This window comes from Cervus elaphus, chromosome 11, assembly GCF_910594005.1.
Source record: "Cervus elaphus chromosome 11, mCerEla1.1, whole genome shotgun sequence".
NCBI lineage: Eukaryota > Metazoa > Chordata > Mammalia > Artiodactyla > Cervidae > Cervus > Cervus elaphus.
Genome location: NC_057825.1, coordinates 74,085,673 through 74,110,559, shown reverse-complemented (window position 1 = coordinate 74,110,559; position 24,887 = coordinate 74,085,673). Strand labels below are relative to the sequence as shown.

At 41.6% G+C, this 24,887-nt stretch overlaps 2 protein-coding genes and 1 non-coding gene across 3 annotated transcripts in view; 2 read left to right on the top strand and 1 right to left on the bottom strand.

Annotated features, from left to right (window-relative positions):
- Positions 1-886: 886 nt before the first annotated feature.
- EPCAM (epithelial cell adhesion molecule) lies at positions 887-12,998 on the top strand. The gene is made up of 9 exons (XM_043918078.1): positions 887-1,226; positions 3,665-3,772; positions 4,050-4,290; positions 5,149-5,214; positions 6,273-6,336; positions 7,500-7,601; positions 8,447-8,647; positions 10,279-10,323; positions 11,032-12,998. Exons 1-9 carry the CDS (start codon positions 1,151-1,153, stop codon positions 11,071-11,073), a joined length of 945 nt encoding a protein of 314 aa, XP_043774013.1. The 5' UTR covers positions 887-1,150; the 3' UTR covers positions 11,074-12,998.
- A 2,840-nt stretch (positions 12,999-15,838) lies between these two features.
- Positions 15,839-15,945, bottom strand: LOC122704225. Its single transcript, XR_006343826.1, has one exon. It is a non-coding gene; the product is annotated as a U6 spliceosomal RNA (small nuclear RNA).
- A 5,897-nt stretch (positions 15,946-21,842) lies between these two features.
- MSH2 (mutS homolog 2) overlaps positions 21,843-24,887 on the top strand; it is a 76,780-nt gene continuing 73,735 nt past the window's right edge. The window contains exon 1 of the mRNA XM_043918077.1: positions 21,843-22,134. Within this exon, the coding sequence (XP_043774012.1) occupies positions 21,924-22,134 (211 nt within the window). The 5' untranslated portion in view covers positions 21,843-21,923. The remainder of the gene's footprint in view (positions 22,135-24,887) is intronic.

The window sequence follows — 24,887 nt, the reverse complement described above, 5'->3', positions numbered from 1 at the left end:
ATTAGCTGAATCTTTAAATTGCCTTTTCACTTCTCCTCTTTTGAACTCTTCGATAATTTAAGCTGGAAAAAACTTAAAAATAGGTCATAATGATATTGCAGCTAACAAAAATAACATTAAATACACTTAATACTTTAATAGTTATTAAAAGTTTCACGTCACAACAATTATTTTGAGTGTATTTTGCCTGTTGTAATTTGAGTTCATTTGCGCTGAAATAATCGTTGTTTCTACTTTATATTTTCGCAATACTTATCAGCATTGTTCTCTAATATTAATCAACCCAGATAATTTCAGTTTCCAGCATTCCCCTCTATGGGAACACCTTCTCTTAAACCTTCAAATGCTAAAAAAGGCTTATAAGAAATGGAAAAGACATTGAGAATAATGATAAGGAACACGAGTTTGTCATGCTAGGGAACTAGGGAGATTTGTTTTTCTTTTTTTCGTTTCACAGGCCTACAATTAAACCGCCAGGTAAAGTCAGAGGTCTATTTTTACGGAGGTTGGGACAGTTGGCCCGCTTCTCTTTGTATTCCATTTCACCGTCCACCTTCCTCCTCCCTGCCCCCGACTCTTTCCTCCAGACCCCATTTCTTCGAGGTTTCAGAGTGGTGCTCTCACTGGTGAAAAAGAAGGGTCAGTATTTTCCAACTTCCTCCAGGGTCCCACCCGTCCCACCTCACCGGCCGCGGCGGGAGGAGGCACCTGGAGGCGGCGGGGACCGGGCGGACCGGGCGCGTATCGGGGAGGGGGGTGGTATCCCAACGGCCGCGTCCCGGGTGGGGGAGGGGATCCTGTTCCCTGCCCCCGCCCCGCCGCGGGAACAACGCGGAGAACCGGCCTGCGGAGGTGAGCGGCCGCCGGCAGGGACCGGGGCGGGGCCGGGGGCGGGGCCGCCAGGTCGAGCAGGTCTGCTCCGCTCTACCGCGCGCCCAAATCGCGCAGTCCGTCGGCCAGCTAGCACCGTCGTCGCATCTCCGAACACCTCGCTGTAGTCCTCTCGAGGCGAAGCCGCGCGTCCCACGCCTCACGCCGTCCGGCCGGTCAGTGGGCTAGGACGACCTACTCTGTCAGCTCGTCCTCGCGCCAGCCCTCGACCCGCCTGGCGCCCTCGCGCTCTAGCGCCCTAGTCCTCGGCGCGCGCAGCATGGCGCTCCGCCAGGCCCTCGCTTTCTGGCTCCTGGTCGCCGCGGCGACGGCGGCGGTGGCCGCAGCCCAGCAAGGTGAGGAGCGGAGTCGTGGGGTGAGGAGGACCGGGGGGCGGGGCGGGGGCGGTGGTGGTGGCGGTCCTCGGTGCCCTAAATGTAGACTGCGGGGAAGGAGCCGCGCTTTCCCGCCTGGAGATGGACGGCGCGGGGCTGCCCAGGCCCCCTGAGGCTGGGAGGTGGCGGGAAGGCGCCCACTCGCTCGGCGGGAAGGAGCGGCCTAGCTTGGCGCTCTACTCGCCTCTGTGGGAAAATGGCCCAGGGCAGGGGCGGAGGGACGGGTAGGGAACTGAGTAGCCGCTTTAGCCGCCGCCTCGGCGCGCCCACCTCCTCCGGCCCCTGCGCCCTGGAGGTTTTGCCGAGGCGGAAACCTGCCCGGGCCGGGAGGGGACTCTGCGACAGCGACCTTCGGCCCCGCCCCGCCTTGGGCACCTGCGGCGGGCCCCGGATGTGTCTCTGGCGGGGACCGGTGACTGTGGCGAGGTCTCTGGGGCCGCTATGCACCTGTGCGGGGGGGCGCAGGAGGAGGGGGACGGGACGTCCTCCTGGGCCTTGACTACCCGGTGTATGGATATTTTCTCTTTAAGGATTATATAGGCAATGCCAAGTTTATTGTAGGAAACCCAGTTATATCGATAACCGTAAAGAGTTTTTAAAAAACAACAATAATGCCACCATTTTAAAAGAATCCTGTAATTAATAATTAGATATATTTTTCTTTCAGACTTTGCTCTAAACATTACCCTAAACCTAAACACGTTGTTTTAGGTCTTGATCCCCGCCATCCTCACCCCCCACATTGTATTCAGTTTTCCGTTTCCTTTAGTCTTGAAAAACACGATTTAATTGATATAAAACAATCTGCAGCCTGGAAGGTCGCATCATTATTCTAATCTTGGACGTGTAATTTGATTCCAGGTTTTCTTACTCTGGAATAAACATCTTGGCCGCCATCTCTTGATCTTATTTGTGAGGTGGTGGCTAGCAGTGAGGTGTCGTTTAACCAGCTTTCTGGAAAGGCTTTTATTTTTATAGTCTCACCAACAGGGTTCGGCCTAATTCATTACAGTTTCAAAATAATGCAGTTTAATCAGCTCATGTTATTTCAACTTCAGTCTGAGGCTAAATATTTAATTTTAAATTGCTTTAAAGTGGGAATTCCCTGGCGGTCCAGCGATTTAAGACTCAGTGCTTCCACTGCAGAAGGCACTGGGTAGGACCTCTGGTTGGGGAACTAGGATTCCGCATGCCCTGCGGCAGGACCAAAACAGATTGCTTTAAAGTGATTAATAGCTGCTGTAGGAGTATGTTCAGAAAGTGTGTACCTGATTGTCAGTTTTAAATTTCACGATGTTTAGGCATAACTTTTCTCTGAGCAGGTATATAGCATAGTGCAGCGTAAGATTTTTAACTCCTTGAGGACAATCACTAGATTTTTTCTTTTTCTGATGGACAGATTATATAGGTGGTTCATATTGATTATAATTTAAACAGGGAAAAATTAAGGCCAACTTGAGATATGAAGTTTCAATGTATCAGTTTTTCAGCCTGTTAAAGTTAGTGTTTATAATGCTTGCACTCTTATCTAGACTAATAAAAGAAATTAAATGGACTTGTCAATTTGAAGTTAAAATGAACTTTTGAGATAGTCAAAGATATAACTATTAAACTGACATCAATATCCAGGATGGGCTGCTTAATAGCACTTTCAAAATCAGGTACTAGGATTTAATTTAGTTAGGAAAGAGGTACCTCCCAATTCAATTGAAAGTATAATTTTTCCAAGACACAAAATTGTCCAAGGATTGAGTACGTTTCCATTAAGTCTCAAAAGAAGTATCTCTTATTAATTAAGGGGTGGGAAGAGGGAAGAAATGTGAGTTATTCACAGATCCTAGAATTGGCATTTTTAACTTAATTTTTATTTTATATTGGGATCTAGTTGATTTATAATATATAAGTTTCAGGTATATAGCAAAGTGGTTCAGTTATACAGGTACATATATCCATTTTTTCAGATTCTTTTCCCATATAGGTTATTAAAAAATTCTGAGTAGAGTTCCTGTGCTATACAGTAGGTCCTTATTGATTATTTTATATATAATAGCGTGTTGTTGATTTTGAGGCAGAGAGTCATGACCGGCAGGTGAGTGTTCAGCAGGACAGGAGGGAAGAAGCTGAGTCCGGGAGTATCATGAAGGCAAAGCTGAATCTGGTGTTTGAAGGGTTTATTCTTGGTTTAAAAAAGAAACATAGGAAAGCATGCAAATTAGACTGCCTATTTAGCATTGTGTCAGCCACTTCAGTTGTAGCTGAAAAGTTGATCATTCAAGACCACTGTTTAAGGCTGTGTGTCCTGTAACTTGGGGATGATTGTCAGAACATAATTTAGTTGATTCAGCATCAGAGTTGATAGTTGCATCCTCATTTTTAAAGTGGATTTTTCCCCCCACCAGGATGTGTGTGTGAAAACTACAAACTGACCACAAACTGCTCTATGAATGCGTACGGTCAGTGCCAGTGTATTTCAGTCGGTACACAACATTCCGTCATTTGCACAAAATGTGAGTAGAATATCCTCATTGCCTTTAAGTTTTATTTGATTTATACTTCTTTAATTGATAAATCTTGAGTTGGAAGTGTTTAATTGGCTCAAATCTGAATCATGCTATTTTGTCAACATTATCTCATCTTTGAAGTTTCTTATGATTTAGAAAGTGAACGTGAAAACTTATAAAATCTGTAATAATCTTTGGCCCTGGGAATTTGGAGTAAATTAAATTTTTTCCTTAAACACAAAACTGCAGTAATTTTTCAGTTTGCATGACACTTTCCTTTCAGTGGCTGCTAAATGCTTGGTGATGAAGGCAGAAATGAGTCACTCAAAGTCCGGGAGAAGACGGAAACCAGAGGGCGCCATCCAGAATAATGATGGGCTCTATGATCCTGAGTGTGACGACAAGGGGCTCTTTAAAGCCAAGCAGTGCAACGGCACCTCCACATGCTGGTGTGTGAACACTGCTGGGGTCCGAAGAACCGATAAGGACAGTGAAATCTCCTGCTCCGAGCCAGTGAGGACCTAGTGAGTTGGGCTGCCTCTATATTACTTGTTTTCATGCTTTTTGAATTCATTTAATTAAATGTACTTTTGAATATGTAACATGATTTTGTGATTTAGAATTCAAAAGATAGAAAAGAGTGGACAGTGACAATCCCATCTCAATCCTATTCCGTCTCAGCCCCCTAGTTGCTCGGTTTACTTCTGTAGAATTGATGTCACATGCCATAACCTTCCAGAGATCTTCTGTGAATTTACTAGCAGTGTATTATATCTTATTTTTAAATGTTTTTCCTTTTGCTTGTATATTTTTACTTAACACTGTTCAGTATTTTAAAGTTGGATTGCTGTTCAGTGTCCATGAACAATTTAAGCTACTCACATATTTGCTTATTTATTGTATTTTAAAGTGAGATACTGTTTTAGGGGTTATGTAATGAAGAGGAATGGAAACACACTCCAGCTAGTTTAAGCCAAAAAGATTGTATTGGAAGAGACTGGGACTAAAAAGTTATCACAGCCATGGCGGGCACTCTCTCCACTTCTGTCTCCTGGAGGCCCGTGGCCACTTGTCTTTTCCTCTCAGTGCCTTTTTGTCTTTTCACTTGAAGGTGGCCCAGCGTGACCAGCTAAGCCTTGGCTTTATGTGATCTGGACTGTGGCGGCCAGAAGGTCCCTGTTAGAATGGCTGAGTTCTTTATAAACAATATCTGAGGGCCAAGGAAGAAATGGAAGGCATATCTATAGTATAGATCCTTTTTCTGTTAATTTCCTTGTAATTCCCTTGGGAATTTTGATATTAGTTTATTAAGAAAATAATAATAGGTAATAATAAAAGGTAGACTTGTTATGTTTAATCAATACTGTCTCTTTACTTTATAGCTGGATCATCATTGAACTAAAACACAAAACAAGGGAAAAACCTTATGATCTTCAAAGTTTGCAGTCGTAAGTGCTATTAAATGCATTATTTAAAAAAATAAATAAAAAATAAAAAAATAAATGCATTATATTTGTACAGTTGGCACTCAAATCTTCCATCTTACACCATTAGATAAATTAAAGTCTCATCACTTTTTCATATTTCTGAAAAATAAGATAAATAATATTTTTTAACTTTAAAAGATAGAGGTACAAGAATTGTACAGATTCCTATACAGTAACCTTTGCTCAGATTCACCAGTGAAGATTTTGCCATATTTTATATGAGTATGCATGTGTGTGTGTACTTTCTGTATCTATCTGAGCATGTATCAATATTATTTCTGCAGAACCATTTGAGAGCAAGTTCTAGATAACATGCATCCTGATCCCTAAATACTATAGTGTATCTTTTCCTAGAAAAAAAAGGCATTCTCTTACATAATCACTGTACAGTTATCAAATTCAACATTAAACCACATTGTTCCAGTTTTCCCAATATTTTTTGTGGCAAATTTTTCCCCTCTAACCTAGAACCCAGACTATGATCATGCATTTAGTTGTTATGACTGTTCAGTCTCTTTAAATATGAAACACTGCTTTGGCCTTTCTTTGTCTTTCCAATAAAATTGAAAAAGTTAATTAATATTTAAATTATAAACCATGACATTGATATTTTTGAAGAGTATGGGCAAATTATTTTATAGACTGTCCTTCAATTTTGGATTGGTCTCATGTTTCCTCATAATTAAATACAAGTAATGCATTTTTGACAAAAAAACTACTTACAATGACCTGTGTGCCTCTTAGTACCTCACACTGGGAGGCACACAAGGTCAGCTTGTGCCTTCACTAGTGATGTTAACTGTGGTCAGGGTGGTGTCCACCAGGTTTCTCCACTGTGGAGTTACCATTTCTCTCTTTGTAATTAATATAATCTGTGGGCAGGTACTTGGATACTGTGTAAATGTCCTGTTTCTAGTAAAACTAGAACTCAACAGTTGTGCATTAATATTAATTATTATTTTTGGAATATGAATTATTTTGATGATAGTTGCAAAATGGCGTAATTTTTTTATTTACAGTGCACTCAAGGAAGTAATCACAAGTCGTTATCAACTGGATCCAAAATATATCACAAATATTCTGGTAAGATTTTTTGTTTTTTTTTTTTGAAGCAGATGGGCTTTAACAGAGAATTGGTTGGACAGTTTGGTTTGGGTGTGATTTTTGATAGTGGTTGAACTGTATTTGAGTAACACTTTAAGCCCTGGGCTCTTAATCTAAAGAATCCCCTGTTGCTGCTTTCCCTCCATACTCTTGAAAAGCCTCAGTTTACCCTTACAGAAAAGGTAGTGTCTCTTAGTTTCCCAGGCACATGCCAGTCTTCTTACCTTGGAAAATCTCTCTCTCTCTGGTTGCTTTTGACAATATTTACTTTTGTTGTTATTCAGTTGCTCAGTTGTGTCTGACTCTCTGCGACCCCTTAGACTGCAGCAGGCCAGGCTTTCCTGTCCTTCATTATCGACTGGAGTCTGCTCACACTCATGTCTGTTGAGTCGGTGATGCCATCCAACCATCTCATCCTCTGTCACCCCCTTCTCCTGCCCTCAATCTTTCCCAGTATCAGGGTCTTTTCCAGTGAGTCAGTTCTTCACATCAGGTGGCCAAAGTATTAGAGCTTCAGCTTTAGCATCAGTCCTTCCAATGAATATTCAGGGTTGATTTCCTTTAGGAGTGACTGGTTGCTTTAGGATTGACCACTTACTTTAGGATGCTACTTGGTCCTGTTGTCTTTGGTTTCAGGAGCTAATCTTTAACCAGTTAGCCCTTCCTTAACTCTTTCAACTCTGCTTGAAAAATGCTTGAATAGTGTGATGGAATTCTTGCAAGGCAAAAAATTGACATCATTTTTTAAAAGACTTTGGTAGGGATATGCTTTTTTCCTTTCTAAAAGCAGAACATGGTAAATGCTTTTGGATTGCATTTCTTTAGCATCTTAGTAAATGAGGTACTTTAATATCTTGTTCAGAATCTTTTCAGGAAAAGAAAATTCTCTTTTGGAAAAAAAAATTATAATTATCTTTATTTGCATTGCTATTTTATTCTATCCCTTGGATTGATTTAAAACCTTCCAAAGATTTTGATGTTAGTGATTAACCAAATTATCCACTAATGACAAGAAACACCAGCACATGCAGGTTACAGACAATCAAACACTGAATATTCTGATTGTTGAACAATGATATTTTCATGTTTTCATACAGTTTTTGTTATAGTAATATTAATTTGTATTTTTTACTCCCCCCCAGTATGAGAACGATGTTATCACTATTGATCTGGTACAAAATTCTACTCAGAAAACTCAGAATGATGTGGATATTGCTGATGTGGCTTATTATTTTGAAAAAGATGTGAGTATAATCTTTCTTATTTTATTACTGTTTTAGAAATGTCTTTCTTCTGTTTCTCTACTTTTAGACAACCATTATGAATAAATATTCTCCAAGTGGGTCTCATGTGGCAATTAACTTTGTCCTCCTTTTCATTCACATGCACCTTTCTTATACACTTTTTTACTTGTTCATATATTTATGCCTCTTTATCAAATTGTTATGCCTAGAATATCTTCTCTTTTATGATTCTTGTTACCTCCTTGGCAGTTATTTAGCTTGTGAGTCTAGTCTTCTGTACTATAATTTCCATGAATAAGAGACTGTAAAAATTGCTGTTTAACTGGGGGGATTAAAATGTGTGTTTAAGCTTTAATATACTAAAGTGAGCTATTTTCTGATGAAATTTGGGATTCACTTCAAAATAACCAGGCTAGGGAATTACCCGGCCATCCAGTGGTTAGGACTCTGTGCTTTCACTGCCAAGGGCCCAAGTTAAATCTATGGTCATGGAACTAAGATCTCACAAACTGTTCAGTGTAGCCAAAAAAACCAAAAAAGTACCCAGGCCAAGGGGAGGCTAGGGGGTTGGAGAAAAGGAAGAATAGATAAGATTGGCCATGTGTTTATATAATTAAACCTGAGTAATAGGGACATGGACCTCATTATACTATAATTTTTACTTTTATGTATGTTTGAAAATTTCCTGTCATAAAGTTTTTTTTTTAATTTCAATGGATGAGACTGGTATCACCAAAACCGTAAAGATTCTTGGCAGCAGTTCTTTTGGTACATAATTGGCACATAATTCATGGCCGTGGTAGGTTTTTCTTAACTATGTTAAATTGCTTTTTTCCTCAATATAGGTTAAAGATGAATCCTTGTTCCAGTCCAAAAGGATGGACCTGAAAGTAAATGGCGAACTACTGGATCTGGATCCCAGTCGAACTTCAATTTACTATGTTGATGAAAAACCACCTGAATTTTCAATGCAGGGTCTACAAGCTGGTATAATTGCTGTCATCGTGGTTGTGGTCGTAGCAATTATTGCTGGAATCATTGTCTTGGTGAGTTTGGAACAAGTAAAATTTCATTTAAGGATCTTTTCTTTCAAGAAATGGTGATAATACGAAAGAGCCCCTACCATGATCCAAAATAAGTTAATGAAACAAAATCTTCATTTTTTGTACTCCTTTATGCTGAATGAATCTATTGCATTTCTGGCCCCTTTTTGTAAAATAGTCAACCTTATGAAGCAAGAAAGGATGCTGATCCGAGAAAAGCTTGTAGCTGAGCACTTCACAGGTCGGTTATGTTGCCATTGAATAGCCACTGTCCTTTAGTTGTCCTCACTGCACACAAGAGTACAATTCAGCACTCTTGCCAGGATAAGTGCAAAGTAATTTGAATTTCCAAACCACTCAGTGAGATGAAACTACATTTCATTGAACACATTGTGAACACATGTTAACATTGAAACACAATGTTAGCACAAAAAAGAGTTAAAAGGGATAAACATGAAAGCACAGTTTAAATAAAAGTAGTAAATTGAACTTAGCAGTGCTTCAGAAGAAGACCATATCACCTGAAGAAGCAGGGTTTGTTATAGATACATAAGGATGCTTCAGCATCAGGAAATCTTACCAACATGACAGAATAAAGACAGATTTGAGGGTATACGACAGCTTACATTTTTTTGCTATCCATCTGGAGGAGAACAAAAGATGGATTTCTATTTCACCCCACCAGAGCTGGCCACATTGCTCAGCTATGTGTGAATAGCACCTTCTAAAGCACAGCAGCACAAAAGGAGTGGACCAGTTGACCCATGTTCAAACACAAATTCTGGATGGGTTATAGTTCAAAATGTTAAAGAGTAAAATAAGTCTCAAAATTATGAAATGTTTGTACAACCTTGTAGTAAAAGAAACCAATTAAAGTGGGAAATCTGGAGTCCATGAAGGAAGTCATACAGTTGACTTCATTGAAATTAAATATTTTGTGTGGCAGAGATGCTGTAAAGTGAAAAAATATATATATGTATATCAATGATAGGCTTGGGGGAAATATTCACTATGAATAAAACAAAAAAAGGTTATTATGCATAATATATAAAGAGTTCTTATAAACTGATGAGGAAACTAAAGAAAGAAATGGCAATAGGTGTGAGTAGACAATTTACAGAAAAGGAATTCCAGACGGCAAATAAATACACGAAAGGTTGATCATAGAAATCTAATTGTCCTTAAAAAAAAAAAAAAGAAAGAAATCTAATTGTCCTACAGAAATAAAAGCACAAGTAATAAGGAAGCATGGTCAAGGTCATGTATTGTGTTGCTAGGAGGGATGAATCTGCAAGCAGCCTGAGTGTACATCCAGGGGAGAATGGATAAGTAAACTCTGGGGCATCCATGCTGTGGAATAAAATGGCTACTAAAGAGAAAGAGTTCTATCCATAGCTTTCTATCTGGAAGAATTCCTTGATGTGGATATAGGCTATGTAAAGAGGGAAATTATATTGCATGATCCCATTTTTAGACCCCCAAAACTTATATGCATACATGTTATATATCTATGGATTTTAAAAGTAAATTTGTTCAGATCAGAATTGTGTTCATTAAAAGTATGTATGTCAGTTTAGACTAACTTTTTGTTTGGGTAGCAGTCCTCAAATAGTAATCATTTTTCTTCTACTTAGGTTGTTTCCAGAAAGAAAAGAATGGCAAAGTATGAAAAAGCTGAGGTAGGTGGGTTATTTAGTTAAAAGGCCCTTGTTTAATCTCTTATTCCTCATAATCACTATACCTTCCAGACACTAATGGATCTCAACTACACTTGAGTCCCTTTACAGTGTAGACCTTAGGATCTTAGGGAGAGTCTCACAGTACAGACCAGATCAATATAATCAGAATTCAATGTAAATTCTGACCACCTAATAGCTGGGTGAGTTGTTTAACCTCCTTTAAGCCTCCATGTTTCCTTTATCTGTAAGATGAGGATGATAGTAGACCTTTTGTAAGGATTAAACAGAGTAATCTGTGTAAAGTGTCAGTCCCACGCTTGCCACACAGCAGGATGTTTGCTATCTGGAGTAGTTGTCATTACCTTGTCTTGGTTCTGTCTACAATTAATTTTGCAACCTGAGACAAAAATCATTTAATTTTAAACTTCAATTCCCTCACTCATAAAAAAGACTGATAATAGAAAATGGTTCTTCCTTAAATATTTAGCTTACCTTCTATTTCTCTCTGTCACTGGCCATCTTATCACTAAAAAGCAATTTGGATCATGTATTCAATGTATGTTTCCTTGTAGTACACTTTTTTAAAAAATTAAATGTCATAAATGTGGAAGAGAATTTTCTTGCTTTTTGTTTTTTAAGCTATTTCCAGAATGTACAAGAAATTGAAAAACTATTTTAAATTTTTTTCTCTTTTCCCCTCTATTTCAGATAAAGGAGATGGGTGAGATGCATAGGGAACTCAATGCATAACACTAATTTGAAGAATAACTACAAGAAGGGAAATTAGTAAACAGACTCAGATTATAAACACGCACATGGGGCAAAGAGAAGATCTTTGAAGATCATTGTTGTGTTGTTAGTTAACATCATATGTTTGTACTAGTTAAACCTGTACTCAAAATATAAACAGTTTGAAATTGACTTTACCAATCTTAAAATTTGACTACAAGTGTCCTATAGATACAGATCTAAAATCCAGAATTTGGACTGATAGTTTGAATTATTTGTGCCTAACATTGAAGGGCATGCATTAAATATGCTTCTGCAGTAGTCTGAATGACTACTGTCTTGTCCATTTGTGATTAAATAGCTGCTTTGCTATTTGAGTCTTGTACATATAAACTTTTTTTATGAACTATGAAATAAACATTTAAAAAATGAGTTTCCTAACTTTTGAATCACATTGAATCAAATTTCATAGTATACACGTAAGATAATAGGTTAAGAAATGCTCTGAATGTTAGCTACAAATAGAATTTGCATGAGTCCTTATAATCATGTATGTGTGTGTGTATGCATGCTAAGTGGGTTGTCATTTCCTCCTCCAGATAATCATGTATACTCAATATAAAATTAATAATGTAATGTATAACTTCTACAGAGAAAAAACAAGCAATTTTATTCTGAATCCATCTAAGATTCTATTTCAGACAAGGTGTCCTGTATTGGCAGACTAATACCTTAAGGCTGAATTGATGGACAGTGTTCTGGAATGTGAATTCCATGGTTGGCTGTATTAGAAGCATCAGTTTTTCAACTGAATAATTATGGTACAAACACATTTTATATGAAGTTAAAATATCCTGAAATATTTTGCTTTTGATAAGAAACTTTAAAAAATACTATGAAAAGAATGTTAAAGAAAATTTAAAAAGCTGTATTTAAGCATTTACCTACGATTTTTATCCCTTCCATAGTAGGCAGAATTCTAGGATGGCCCCTAAGATTTCTTACCCGTGATATATATGCTCTATATAATTCCTTCCCTTAGAGTGTGGGCAGGATCTGTGAATATGATAAGGTGATAACCCCTGAGATTCAGTTACATGGCAAAGGCGAAGGGATTTTCCAGATGCAGTTATGATCCCTCTTCACTTGACTCAAACGGGAGATTACAAGAGTGCCTAAAAGTAGGAGACAAAAAGCAGAAATAGATGTATTCTCGTTAACTATAAAGCAGACTGCCATGTTTTGGAGAGAGTCATCTATCAGGAAATGTCTGGGCAACCCTGGTTGCTGAGGGCCTCAGTCGCTCAACTGTGGAAGTGAATTCTCAAAAAATGAGCTCAGAAGAGGACTTCAGCTCTTGATGAGATTGCACCCCAGTGACATTTTCACTGCAGTCTTGAGACCCTGATGAAAAGACCCTATGCTTGGACTCCTTTCTCAGAAAGTGAAATGATAAATGTTTATTAAGATGCTAAATTTGTCATAATTTGTTATGCAGCAACAAAAATCAGTCCTTGAAAGTAATGAGAACCTTTTAAAGACAAATAGCAGACAAATATGAAAATAGCAGATAAAAGGAACAGCCATTACCCCAGGCCTGAGACAGCACCCAGAGAAGAATCCCTATACACCCTGGGCTGGAGTTCAGACCTGGGAGAGGGCTGATGAAGAGACCTGTGCCTCGATGAAGAGCAGAGAAGTTTCTGTGGTACTGCACTAGCAGAACTTGTCGAAAATCTCTTCTGGAATTTACTGGAAAAATTTGCCCTCAAGAACAGGAGTCATCAAACCACAGCCTGCAGCCTGGTCTACCACCTGTTTTCAAAACTGGGAACTAGAAATGGTTTTTGCATTTTTAACCAGTTGAAAAAAAATGGAAAGGATATTTCAGTATATGTAAAATAGTGTAAAATATCACATGGAATAAAAGTTTCAGTGTCCATAAAGTTTTACTGGAGCACTGCTACACTCATTTGTTCATGTGTTGAGTGTGGCTGTTTTTCACTACCAGGGCAGCTAATTGTGACAGAAATGGGAAGTAAAGCCTCACTACTCTGGTCCTTTACAGAAAAAGTTTGCTGACCCCTGTTCTAGGGTGCTAAGGGAAAGATCTGATACCTAAGGCACTGTACAAAGCTGCCTTACAGTTGGGGTGTGGGGGCGGTGCTCAGGGAAGCTGCCATCAGCTGCCCAGGGCTGCAGAACCCCTGGGTGCTGCCACAGCTGGGCACTGGGGGGAAGTGCCGGTGCCACAAGGGAAACAATACCGTTTGCTCTTGCAGTGTCGCTCCAGTGCCCTCTTCTGACAAAGCTTCAGAGCAGGCACAAAGGGCGAATTGAGCTTGTTTAGTTGCTCAGTTGTGTCCAACTCTTTTGCAACCCCATGGACTGTAGCCCACCAGGCTCCTCTGTCCATGGGATTTCCCAGGCAAGAATGCTGGAATGGGTTGCCATTTCCTTCTCCAGGGGATCTTCCCGACTCAGGGATGGATCCCAGGTCTCTTCTATCTCCTGCATTGGCAGGCAGATTCTTTTCCACTAGTGCCACTTGGGGCGCCCAATGACCTCATCACCTTCCTCCAAAAACAGCCCATCAATTATATCCTCAGAATCAGTTAGTGACATTGTCACCATGTAACAAGTCCTAAATTCTTTTTTCTCTCTTACCTTCTCCATCGTTTTGGTCATCAGTCCCTGAGATTCTCCCTCAGGAATAAGTCTACCTCCAATCTGCCTTCCCTTAACACATTTACACTGATCTCTTTGCCACTAGTCTATTCCCTCTCTAGCCCAGATCAGTGACTCAAATGGTAAAGAGTCTGCCTGCAATGTGGGAGACCCGGGTTCGATCCCTGGGTCAGGAATATCCCCCTGGAGAATAGAATGGCAACCCACTCCAATACTCTTGTCTGGAAAATCCCAAAGATGGAGGAGCCTGACAGGCCCCAATCCATGGGGTCACAAAGAGTCAGACATGACTGAGTGACTAACACACACGCACTTTACCACCAGTCTATTCCCTGTCTAGCCCAAATGCTACATTGCTCCCAGAACGATTTGCCTAAAGTTGATCACAGCATTTTTCTACCCCTTCCTCCTCCAGTCTGGCCCTGCACTGGGCGCTCCTTCCCCTTTTGGCTGCCCAGCATCCCATCCCCTCTTCCATTTGGGGAGAAGTCTCCTGTGTATGGTATTGGTGGGAGCCACTTCTTCACCTCCCTCTGCAGAAGTTTAAGAGCAGTGATGTTCCCTCTGCCCTGAGCATCCAAGGCACAGGCATCCCTACCTGGCACTTGAAATCTTGTGACAAAAAGGGAGAACAGTTGAGAAAACTCATGGGCAGTGGTGGGGTGAGACCAATGGCATACAGAGGAGTGATCCCTGGATGGCATCCAGTCCTCTAGCTACTCTGCCTGGCCTCCCTTGGTTCCTCCTTTGTCTCCTTTCCACAACTTGACCACTTGCCTAGATGTAATTTTACTTAATACCAAGCTGTCTTCACTCTGTCTTTCTGTGTATTATCCCCAGAACAACACAGTCAAAATCTATTTTATTTCCCATTATACTGCAATATATCCAACTTTGCTATATGCAAAATTTTTCTTTCCATTCCTCAAATGTTCCTGTTCCCAGGTCCTTTTATACTTTGCTTGGGCTTGACCATATCTTTCTTTCTTTTTTTTTTAAATTGAGGTATAGCTGATGTACAATGTTACCTAAGTTTCAGGTGTACCACAGTGATTCACAATTTTTATTTTATTTTTTTTATTTATTTTTGATTCACAATTGTTAAAGGTTATATTCTTACGTCGTTTCTTCCATCTGCAGTATCCTCTACTTAGCCAAGGCCCGGCTTAAGATCCCCTTTCAGGACGGCTTACTTAACACTTTAGCCTCAGCTCTTTCTACTTCTTTCAACACAAAGGGGGTTAGGATATGCTACCCCCAAATATGCCACTTTGGCATAAGGTTTCCTTTTGCCAAAGGCAAATGACAATCAACAGATGCAGAAAGAATTCTTCACCCACCTCTTATCTGCCTGAAATCAGGGCATAAATTTCCCTCTGTGAAGGTGCTTCCCCTTGAATCATCCTTTGAACCAGAGATGGAGAGTTGACGCTGAGATGAGTTTGCATAACCAGACCCTACTACAGTAGCACTATCCTCCATTAGTTCTCCCATGTATTTCGTGGTTACTGCCTGAAAATGTATCATCTCTGGAAGGGCAAATCCTCTCACCTTTGTTAAAAGACTATGTAAGACCTTGAGGATATATATATACAACCGATTCTTTGATATTTGCTTTTCTGTGAACTGCTGTGCATGTATATATTAATAAAAATTGTGCCTTTCCCCCTGTTAATCTGTCTATTGTTAGTTTAACTCAAACTCACATACTCCCAGTCACTGAACTGAAGAGAGTAAAGAGAAAGTTTTCCCTCCTCAATAAACAACACATTCTATAGATACAACATAATTTCAGTTATTTCCAATCATCCTAAAACATGCCCCCACCTGCTAACAATTCCCACTGACCCTGAAGTTGCCATTCCTCTTTTCCTTTTTTTAATCAAGCTTTTTATTTATTTATTTTTTTTTTCCTCTTGGTTTTTTATTTTTTTCTTTTTTTTTTTTTTATTAGTTGGAGGCTACTTACTTCACATTTCAGTGGGTTTTGTCATACATTGATATGAATCAGCCATAGATGTACACGTATTCCCCATCCCGATCCCCCCTCCCACCTCCCTCTCCACCCAATTCCTCTGGGTCTTCCCAGTGCACCAGGAAAAATATGGAACGCTTCACGAATTTGCGTGTCATCCTTGCGCAGGGGCCATGCTAATCTTCTCTGTATTGTTCCAATTTTAGTATATGTGCTGCCGAAGCGAGCACTAATCAAGCTTTTTAAATAGAACTAGTACATTGTGTTTTCAAACCACAGAGTCTCTGTTGCCTACATCAACCAACCAAAGAGCTTTCTGAAAAATAGACTTCTTCAAATTCTTTGCCTACTTTTACATTGGGTTATTTATTTTTCTATTATTGAGATGTAAGATTTTGCTATATGTTCTGGATACAAATCCTTTGTCATACATATAACTTCCAAATGTTTTCTCAGAAGAAGATACAGAGCACATGAAAAGATGCTCAATATCATTAGTCATTAAGGAAATGAAAATCAAATCCACAGTAAGATACCATTCATACCCACTAAGATGGCTAGCATCAAAAAGACAGATGGGAACAAGTGTGGGTGAGGATGTGGTAAAATTAGAACCCTTACACATTGCTGAAGAGAATGTAAAATGTTTCAGGCATTTTGGAAAATAGTTTTGCAATTCCTCAAAATGTTAAACATAGCAGGTTAAACATACGGGTTATAGTTTACCATGAGGACTACAATTAAACATACATTAAAAAGTGTGATCCAGTAATCCCACTTCTTGGTATATATCCAAGAGAAATAAAAACAGACATACACCCACATAAGAACTTGTAAATGAACATTCATAGCATAGCAGCATTATTCATGATGACCAAAATGTGGAAACAATCCAAATGTCCACCAACTGATGAATAAATAGAAAAAATGTGGTATAGTCATACAATGATATATTATTTGGTAATAAAAAGGAGTGACACATAGGATGTGAATGAACTTCAAACATTATGCTTAGTGAAGCCAGTCACTAAACATCCTGTCTTGTATGATTCCATTTACATGCAATGCCCAGAAAAGGCAAAATTATGGAGACAGAAAGTTGATCTGTGGTTGCCAGGAGCTAGAAGGGCAATATGGAGTGACTGCTAATTGGTATGGAGTTCCTTTTTGGAGGGACAAAATATTCTAAAATTAGATTGTAATTATGGTTATGCCTGCCTGTGTGCTAAATTGCTACAGGTGTGTCCGACTCTTTGTGACCCTATGGATTATGATTATAGCCCATCAGGCTCCTCTGTCTCCAGACAAGAATCCTGGAGTAGGTTGCCACACCCTCCTCCAGGGGATCTTCCCTACCCAGGGATTGAACCCGCGTCTCCTGTGTCTCCTGCACTGGCAGGCGGGTTCTTTACCATTAGCACCACCTGGGAAGTCCAGTTCCGGTTATACAACCCTGTTAGTAACCCCAAATCATTGAGCCACCAGGGCAGGGCTTTCCTGGTGGCTCGGATGGTAAAGAATCTGCCTGCAATGCAGGAGACCCCAGTTCGATCCATGGGTCAGGATGATCCCCTGGAGACGGGAATGACCATCCACTCTAGTATTCTTGCCTCGAGAATTCCATGGACAGAGACACCTCAAGGGCTACAGTCCATGGAGTTGCAAACACAACTGAGTGACTAATACTTTCATTGAGTTATTTACTTTAAATGGATGAATTGTGCAGTATGTAAATTATGTTTTCATAAAGCTGTTTAAAAAAGAAAAAGATGTCTTAATACTCAGCTCCAAGCGCCCTTTTTAATACTCCTTTCTCTGAAACTGCAGCGACATGGTTGACAGCACTTCACTTACTGTCTCTTTTTAATAATGGAATAATACAACCAAATTACAAAAATTTTAGAAACTAGAGCGGTGGAAAAATTGGTGTTGAATTTCTCATGGGCATATTATCATAGAAAACTGAACTGACAATAATTTACTTTTAAGATTAAGTTAAACACGTCAAAATTTACTAAACATTTCTCTATTTTTGGTTGTTTAAAAATGTTACTACTTCTTTGAAGAGCCTCTTTGTTAGGTGTATGTACTTTTTTGCCCAACACTTATTCTGATTATAAATAAGTAATAGTCATTATGAATTTGATAAATATGAGAAAAGTAAAAACCATTTGGGGGTAATGGTTTTATTGTGTATGTTAGTTGCTTAGTCGTGTCCGACACTTGTGACCCCATGGACTGTAGCTTGCTAGCTCCTCTATCCATGGGATTCTCCAGGCAAAAATATTGGAGTGGGTTGCCATTTCCTTCTCCAGGGGATCTTCCCGACCCAGGGATCAAATCCAGGTCTCCTGCATTACAGGCAGATTCTTTACCCTCCGAGCCACCAGTACTGCACCCTATCAAGCATATGATGTCTTCCAGTTATACTTCTGCAAAATCCCTCATCTGTTATTTTCAGAAACTCATAGTTTCCTAAGTGGGGCTAGAAAATATATAAAATTTCTGTAAGATACACTATTTCACATAACTTTCAAAATTATCAGCTTCCCTCATAGCTCAGTTGGTAAAGAATCGGCCTGCAATGCAGGAGACCCGGTTTAATTCCTGGGTCAGGAAGATTCCCTGGAGAAGGGATAGGCTATGCCCTCCAGTATTCTTGGGCTTTCCTGTGGCTCAGCTGGTAAAGAATCTGCCTGCAATGCCGGAGACCTGGGTTCGATCCCTGGTATATTGGAAAGATACCCTGGAGAAGGGAAAGTCTTACCCACTCTAGTATTCTAGCCTGGAGAATTCCATGGGCTGTATAATCCATGCAAAGAGTCAGATGTGACTTTCACTTTCACTTTTCAAAATTATCATAAATATTTAATCTGTGCACATAGCTTTAAAGAAAAGATACTGTTAAAACAACCTCTTAGAGAGTTTGCTACTGCTACTGCTAAGTCACTTCAGTCGGGTCCGACTCTGTGCGACCCCATCCCTGGGATTCTCCAGGCAAGAACACTGGAGTGGGTTGCCATTTCCTTCTCCAATGCATAAAAGTGAAAAGTGAAAGTGAAGTTGTTCAGTCATGTCCGACTCTTCGAAACCCCATGGACTGCAGCCTACCAGGCTCCTCCGTCCATGGGATTTTCCAGGCAAGAGTTCTGGAGTGGGGTGTCATTGCCTTCTCCCTTCGAGAGTTTACCGGTGGCCTAATGGTTAGAATTCTGGGCTTTCACTGCCATGGCCTGGGGTTTAGTCCCTGCTCAGGGAACTGAGATCCTGCAAGCCACATGGCATGGCCATAAAAAACAAACCAAAAAACCCGAACATACCAAAACAAAAAAAACAACCTATTAGGCAAATTGGTTACAAACACATTTCAAAGTTTTACTTCAAACTGGTCTCTAGGCAGGGTAATTTAAAGGTCCCTCTTCTTGCAGACAATTTGGAGGGAAAAAACTCCTCTGGGTCATTGTTATTAGTCTGGATACAAAGAGTCTCTGAAATCATTAGCTATCTTTAAAGTCTGGTGAAAGATTATCATCCTCTGCCAAGGCTGATAGCCTTGTAGATTAATTTCTAGACTTTATGCCCATTAAAGTCAACCAGTAGGTAAGTAAGTAAGTGTTAGTCTCTCAGTTGTGCCCGACTCTTTGTGACCCCGTGGACTGCAGCCCACCAGGCTCCTCTGTTCATGAGATTTTCCAGGCAAGGATACTGGAATGGGTTGCCATTTCTTTCTCCAGGAGATCTTCCCAACCCACGGATCAAACCCCGGTCTCCTGCACTGCAGGCAGATTCTTTACTGACTGAGCTACAAGGGAAGCCCTCAACTGATAAACAAATACATAATTCAATGAATAAGTGAAAGACATAGTCTGGGTGGGGGGAAATGTGACGATAAACAGTATAAAGGCTTAAAAAAAAATATTTTCAAAGCTATTATCTCATTTAATCCTGATTTAATCACCCTTGGAGGTTGTTATTATTATCGTGTTGCCTTCCTCTGCACTCACTATTTATAATGTGTATGGGGAAAGGGGAGAGATGGATGGCACTTAGGCTAAGGTTATCAAAAAGGAGTGGTTATTGTGATACACAGCTCATTCATTTACAGACATTTCCTGTGTTCCTCATATGTGCCAGGCTCTCTGGCACACATATAGTTAAACTTACAGAATCTGGAGACTGGATTCTAGCTCAATCACTTACTATTAGTTCTGGATTTTGGGGTAAGCTACTTCACATTTCCTAGTTTCAGTTTCCTTATTCTAAAATAAGAATAACAATAGTTCTTAATGCTTAGAGTTGCAAAAATTAAAACGTAAAAATAAAGAAAAGTTAATAAATGCTGACAACATTGGCAATTATCATTAACTATAAATACATATAATACTCATCTGTGTTCTTTCCAGGTGTTTGGTAAGAGAGACAGGTAATCAGATATTTCTAAAACAATGCAGCAAATATAATATGGGTATGAATATGAATAAGGGAAAGATTGAAGGCAGGAAGAGAAGGGGACGGCAGATGAGATGGTTGGATGGCATCACCAACTGAATGGACATGAGTCTGAGCAAGCTCCGGGAGTTGGTGATGGACAGGGAAGCCTGGCGTGCTGCAGTCCCTTGGGTCACAAATAGTCGGACAAGACTGAGGGGCTGAACTGAACTGATGAAAAAGATGATACTTCAGAAGGTAACTAATTACACCTGGAGAGAATGGGCTTCTTTCAAGACTGGGCACTGAAGAATGACCAATAGTTTGCTACACAAAGGGCAGGGAAGGACCATTCCAGAGCAGAGGAACAAGTTTGTGTTAGGTATTGAAAGGTAAGGGGACATTTATTACTGCAGCTGGAAGAGCTGGTGTGAAAGGAGGGAACACTGCACCCAGTAGGAGATGTAGTCAGCAGTCTGATAGCTCAAACTTTCTCTACTTCTGAAACTATTTGAATTTTAACACGTAGGTCAGTGGTTTCTAAACCGAGCTGATTGTCAGGAATTTCCAAGGAGCTTTCTTAAAAGATCCCAATAACCCACCTTCAGAAATTCCAATCCATTAGGTGGGGGTGGGGCCCAGGAACACCTTCGAAAAGCCTCCGAGGGTAATTCTGCAGCTTTGAAACAGGGTTTGGGGCAGTTTTCACGGGGGAAGGGTGATCAAACAGGAGAGTGCAATACCTTTTGTTAGGCAGGTAACTGTGCAGGATGTATCCAGACCTCCTTCCTTCAAGTCTCTGCTTAATGTTAAAAAAAAAAAAAAATCCAACCCTCCCCACCCTGTCCTTTATACCTAAACACTTAACTTCTAACAGCTTACTTACTGTAAGTTTGCTGCTGTTTTAGTTGCTAAGTCGTGTGCAACTCTTTTACGACCCCATGGATCCTCTGTCACTGGATTTCCCAAGCAAGAACACCGGAGTGGGTTGCCATTTCCTTCCCCACCCACGGATCGAACCAACGTCTCCTACATCACCAGGCGGATTCTTTTACCACTGGGCCGCCAGGTAAGCCCTACTACGTGTTTACTTAGTATATTATCTGAATCCATTTATTAGAATGTAAACTCAACAAAGACTGTGATTTTTCTCTTATCTTTACTAATCCTCAGATCCTATGTCTGGAGCATAGCAAGTTTTCTGTTTTTGAATGAATCAATCAATCAAGGAGTGAAGTCTTGGCTAGGATGGAGTTTGCGTAAAAAAGAAAACGGAGGCAGCTGGAGGGAGAGGGGCGTAGGTTAAAAAAAAGTACTGTGATAGGAAGGCTAGTTTTTCCTTGCTTTCAAGGTTTTTTTTTTTTTTTTTTTTTTTTCACTATCTTGCTTACGGGTACATAATAAACTCAAAACCAACCGGAACCTCCCAGCTGACCTCTTAATCTAGCTATTTCTCCACCTGGTGCCCACGCCTGTGCAGCTCAGAAAACCCGGAAAGCTAACTCTTTCAAGGATGGGCGTCTGCCAGGGTCGGCGCGCGACCTAGGCTCACGCATGCGCATTAGACAGAGTCACCAGCGTGCGCGGGAAGCTGGGCCGCGTCCGATTATGATTGGCTGTCGGGGCGCACTCCCACCCACTGAGTCGCAGTGCTGGATGATGATTGGGTGTCTCCGCAGAGGCCGGACGCGCTTGGGGGGCGAGGGAGGGGAGGCGGGAAACATCTTAGTGGGTGCGGGGTCGTGCAGTTCTCTCGGGCGGCTGGCGGAGAGGTTTCGAAATGGCGGTGCAGCCGAAGGACACGCTGCAGCTGGAGAGCGCGGCCGAGGTCGGCTTTGTGCGCTTCTTCCAAGGCATGCCGGAGAAGCCGACCACCACAGTGCGCCTTTTTGACCGGGGTGACTTCTACACCGCGCACCGGGAGGACGCGCTGCTGGCCGCCCGCGAAGTGTTCAAGACCCAGGGGGTGGTCAAGTATATGGGGCCGGCAGGTGAGGGCAGGGACGGCGCGGGCTCGGGGCTGGGGGGACCCCGCAGAGTGGCTCCTCTCAGGAAGTGGTAGGGTGTCAGGCCGGGAGGCCCGGGGGCGGGGACGCTGGTGTCTCGCGGGGGCGCTGCGCGTGCTCCGGTCCCTGCCTGGCCGAGAGGGGCGCCACCCACCCCCTGCCCTGCCTCCGCCCTAAGTCTGTCCCTCGGCAGTTGCCCAGGATCAGAACTAATAGCGATCGCTATGTGCCTGGCTTCATGCCAGGCGTTTGAACACATTGTTCTGTTGTGTGGTGTTTTTTTTTTTTTGCAGTCCGCGTGGGTATCTGCTTCTCAGCCCCCGCCTTGGCGCTGTGGATCTCATCACAAACGCTGCCAGTCCTCGTTATCACAAATGCCAGTCCAGGATTGAAATTTAGAATAGAAGGGATTTAGGGAGACCGTTTTATGTCACCAACGTGTTTTTACCTGTTGGCCGAACGTGATTTATATCGCTGTTCAGCGCAGGGACTTACAGTGTCTACAGTTGCTAGGCAGTATTGGTGGTGGTCGGAACCTTGAACTCTGGAGCCAGATTGCGTGGATTCAAGTCTTAGCCCCTCCTCTTACCAGCTGTGTGTCCTTGAGTTAGTCACGGATGTCTGTGACTCCGCTCGGCTTTCAGCGCCCTCGGTAACTCATCCCCATTTCTCTAGCATTATCTCTCCTTGGAAAACTACTACAAACTTCTCACCCTCTTGTGAGTTAGATGTTCTAAACATCTTGTTTTATTTTAATCTCTTATCCCTGGCTCTTTTGTGAATGAACATTCTAGGAGGAGTAAGGAGTTGCAGGTTTTAGACCTGCCTTTGCCATGTGCAGATGAGATGTTACTGACGACAGATGTTTAATTCAGCAGATAGACATTTATTGGATGCTACCTTGTCAGGAAGGGTTCTGGACACTGGGAGTACACAGATCAAAAGTCAGTATCCCCACCTTCACAGAGCTCCCTCTAGTGGATGTGTTTGTGCTTAGCCTCTGGATGTGCTAGGCTTTGTCGCTCAATCGTGTTGGGGACTCTCTGCGACCCCGTGGACTGAAGCCCGCCAATCTCCTCTGTCCATGGGGTTTGTCCAGGCAAGAAAACTGGAGTGGGTTGCCATGCCCTCCCAGGGGATCTTCCCAATCCAGGGATCGAACCCAGGTCTCCCTCATTGCAGGCGGATTCCTCTGAGCTACCAGGGAAGCCCCCCTCTAGAGGAGAGCAAGGCAGAAATCTAATTCCATTTGAAGACCTGTGGAGGATGCTGCAGAACAAGTTGCAGAAGAGGCGGAGACAGGACTGCCAAAGACTGTAGCCGGCAGAAGAGGCATTACAAGAGAGGCTAAATTTCGCTTGAGTCTTGAGAAACCCTGTACCAGTCAGCAGGAACTTTCCCTTTCCCCTCAGTCCTCCCAAACACAGGCAGCCACAAATCTGCTCTCTCTCTCTGGAAATATTGGTGTTGAGTGACTCTTTCACTTAACATTTTCAAATTTCATCTGTGTTATCAGTCCTTCATTACTTTTTATTGCCAAATATTCCAGTTGTATGGATGTACCATACTTCATTTAATCCATTTGTTAGTTGATCCATATTTGGATTATTTTCTGAACCTATACTTTTAATGCCATCTGGATCCATTCTCTCCTTCCCTATTGTGCCAGTGAAGAGATGAACCTTTTGTTGTGGTCTGGATCCCATCTCTTCTCATAGATGGCTTTCTGTTGATCATTTCTTCTCTTTGTCTGGTTCATTCTATTGGCATTTTGTCTTCATATCCTTTTGGCTGCTTTTCTCTGACTCTAAAACAACTAGTGATACATTATTATAATAAAGCCCTGCTAGTTGGGTTAGTACCTAGCTTCAATTTATTGATGAGAAATCTGATTCCTTAGAAAATGAAGTTCCTTATCCTTTGTCTCTTTTGCTGTCAGGACTCAGCTTAGAAGGCATCTCCTCTTGGAAACCTTTCTTGACTCCCATCTTAAGGCTGCCTGGTTAGCTGCCCCTCTTAGGTGTTCCCTGCCCTAGGACCTTCTCCTTACCAGTCTCTGCCTCTGAATCCCAGCCCCTGGTACAGTGCCCACATGTGAGTGAAAGTCGCTCAGTCATGTCTGACTCTTTGCAACCCCATGGACTATACAGTCCATGGAATTCTCCAAGCCAGAATACTGGAGTGGGTAGCCTTTCCCTTCTCCAGGGGATCTTCCCAACCCAGGGATTGAACCCAAGTCTCCCGCCTTGCAGGCGGTAGCAGACACATCATCAGCTGAATGAAGATGGGGGTTCCAAGTTATTCTTGAGGCAGAGAATCTTATACCAACCTGAGGTTTTTTCTTCTGTGCCAGATGGAGGCTGGGTAGCTTACTCTTCCAGCTTCCCTTCAGTTTTTCTTCCTGGCTTTCAGACTTAAAGCATATAGCCAAACTCTTCACCAGAAGCATAGAGTAACTGTACATCTGGTGCTTATCTGTAAACAAGACAAAATGCATTGCCACATCAGCGTGTCACTTGTTTGAGAGAAATAGTATCTTTGGAGGATAACAGTATCTTTGGAGATGGTTTGCCAACCTATCTGGAGATTAGTAATGGAGGAAGTGCGAGAGGCCTTGGGGGGAGGGGAATCACCTCATTTGCCTCTTCACCCCCCACTTTTAAGAAATCTGCACTGGGGACTTTCCTGATGGTCCAGTGGTTAGAACTCTGTGCTTCCACTGCAGAGGACACAGGTTT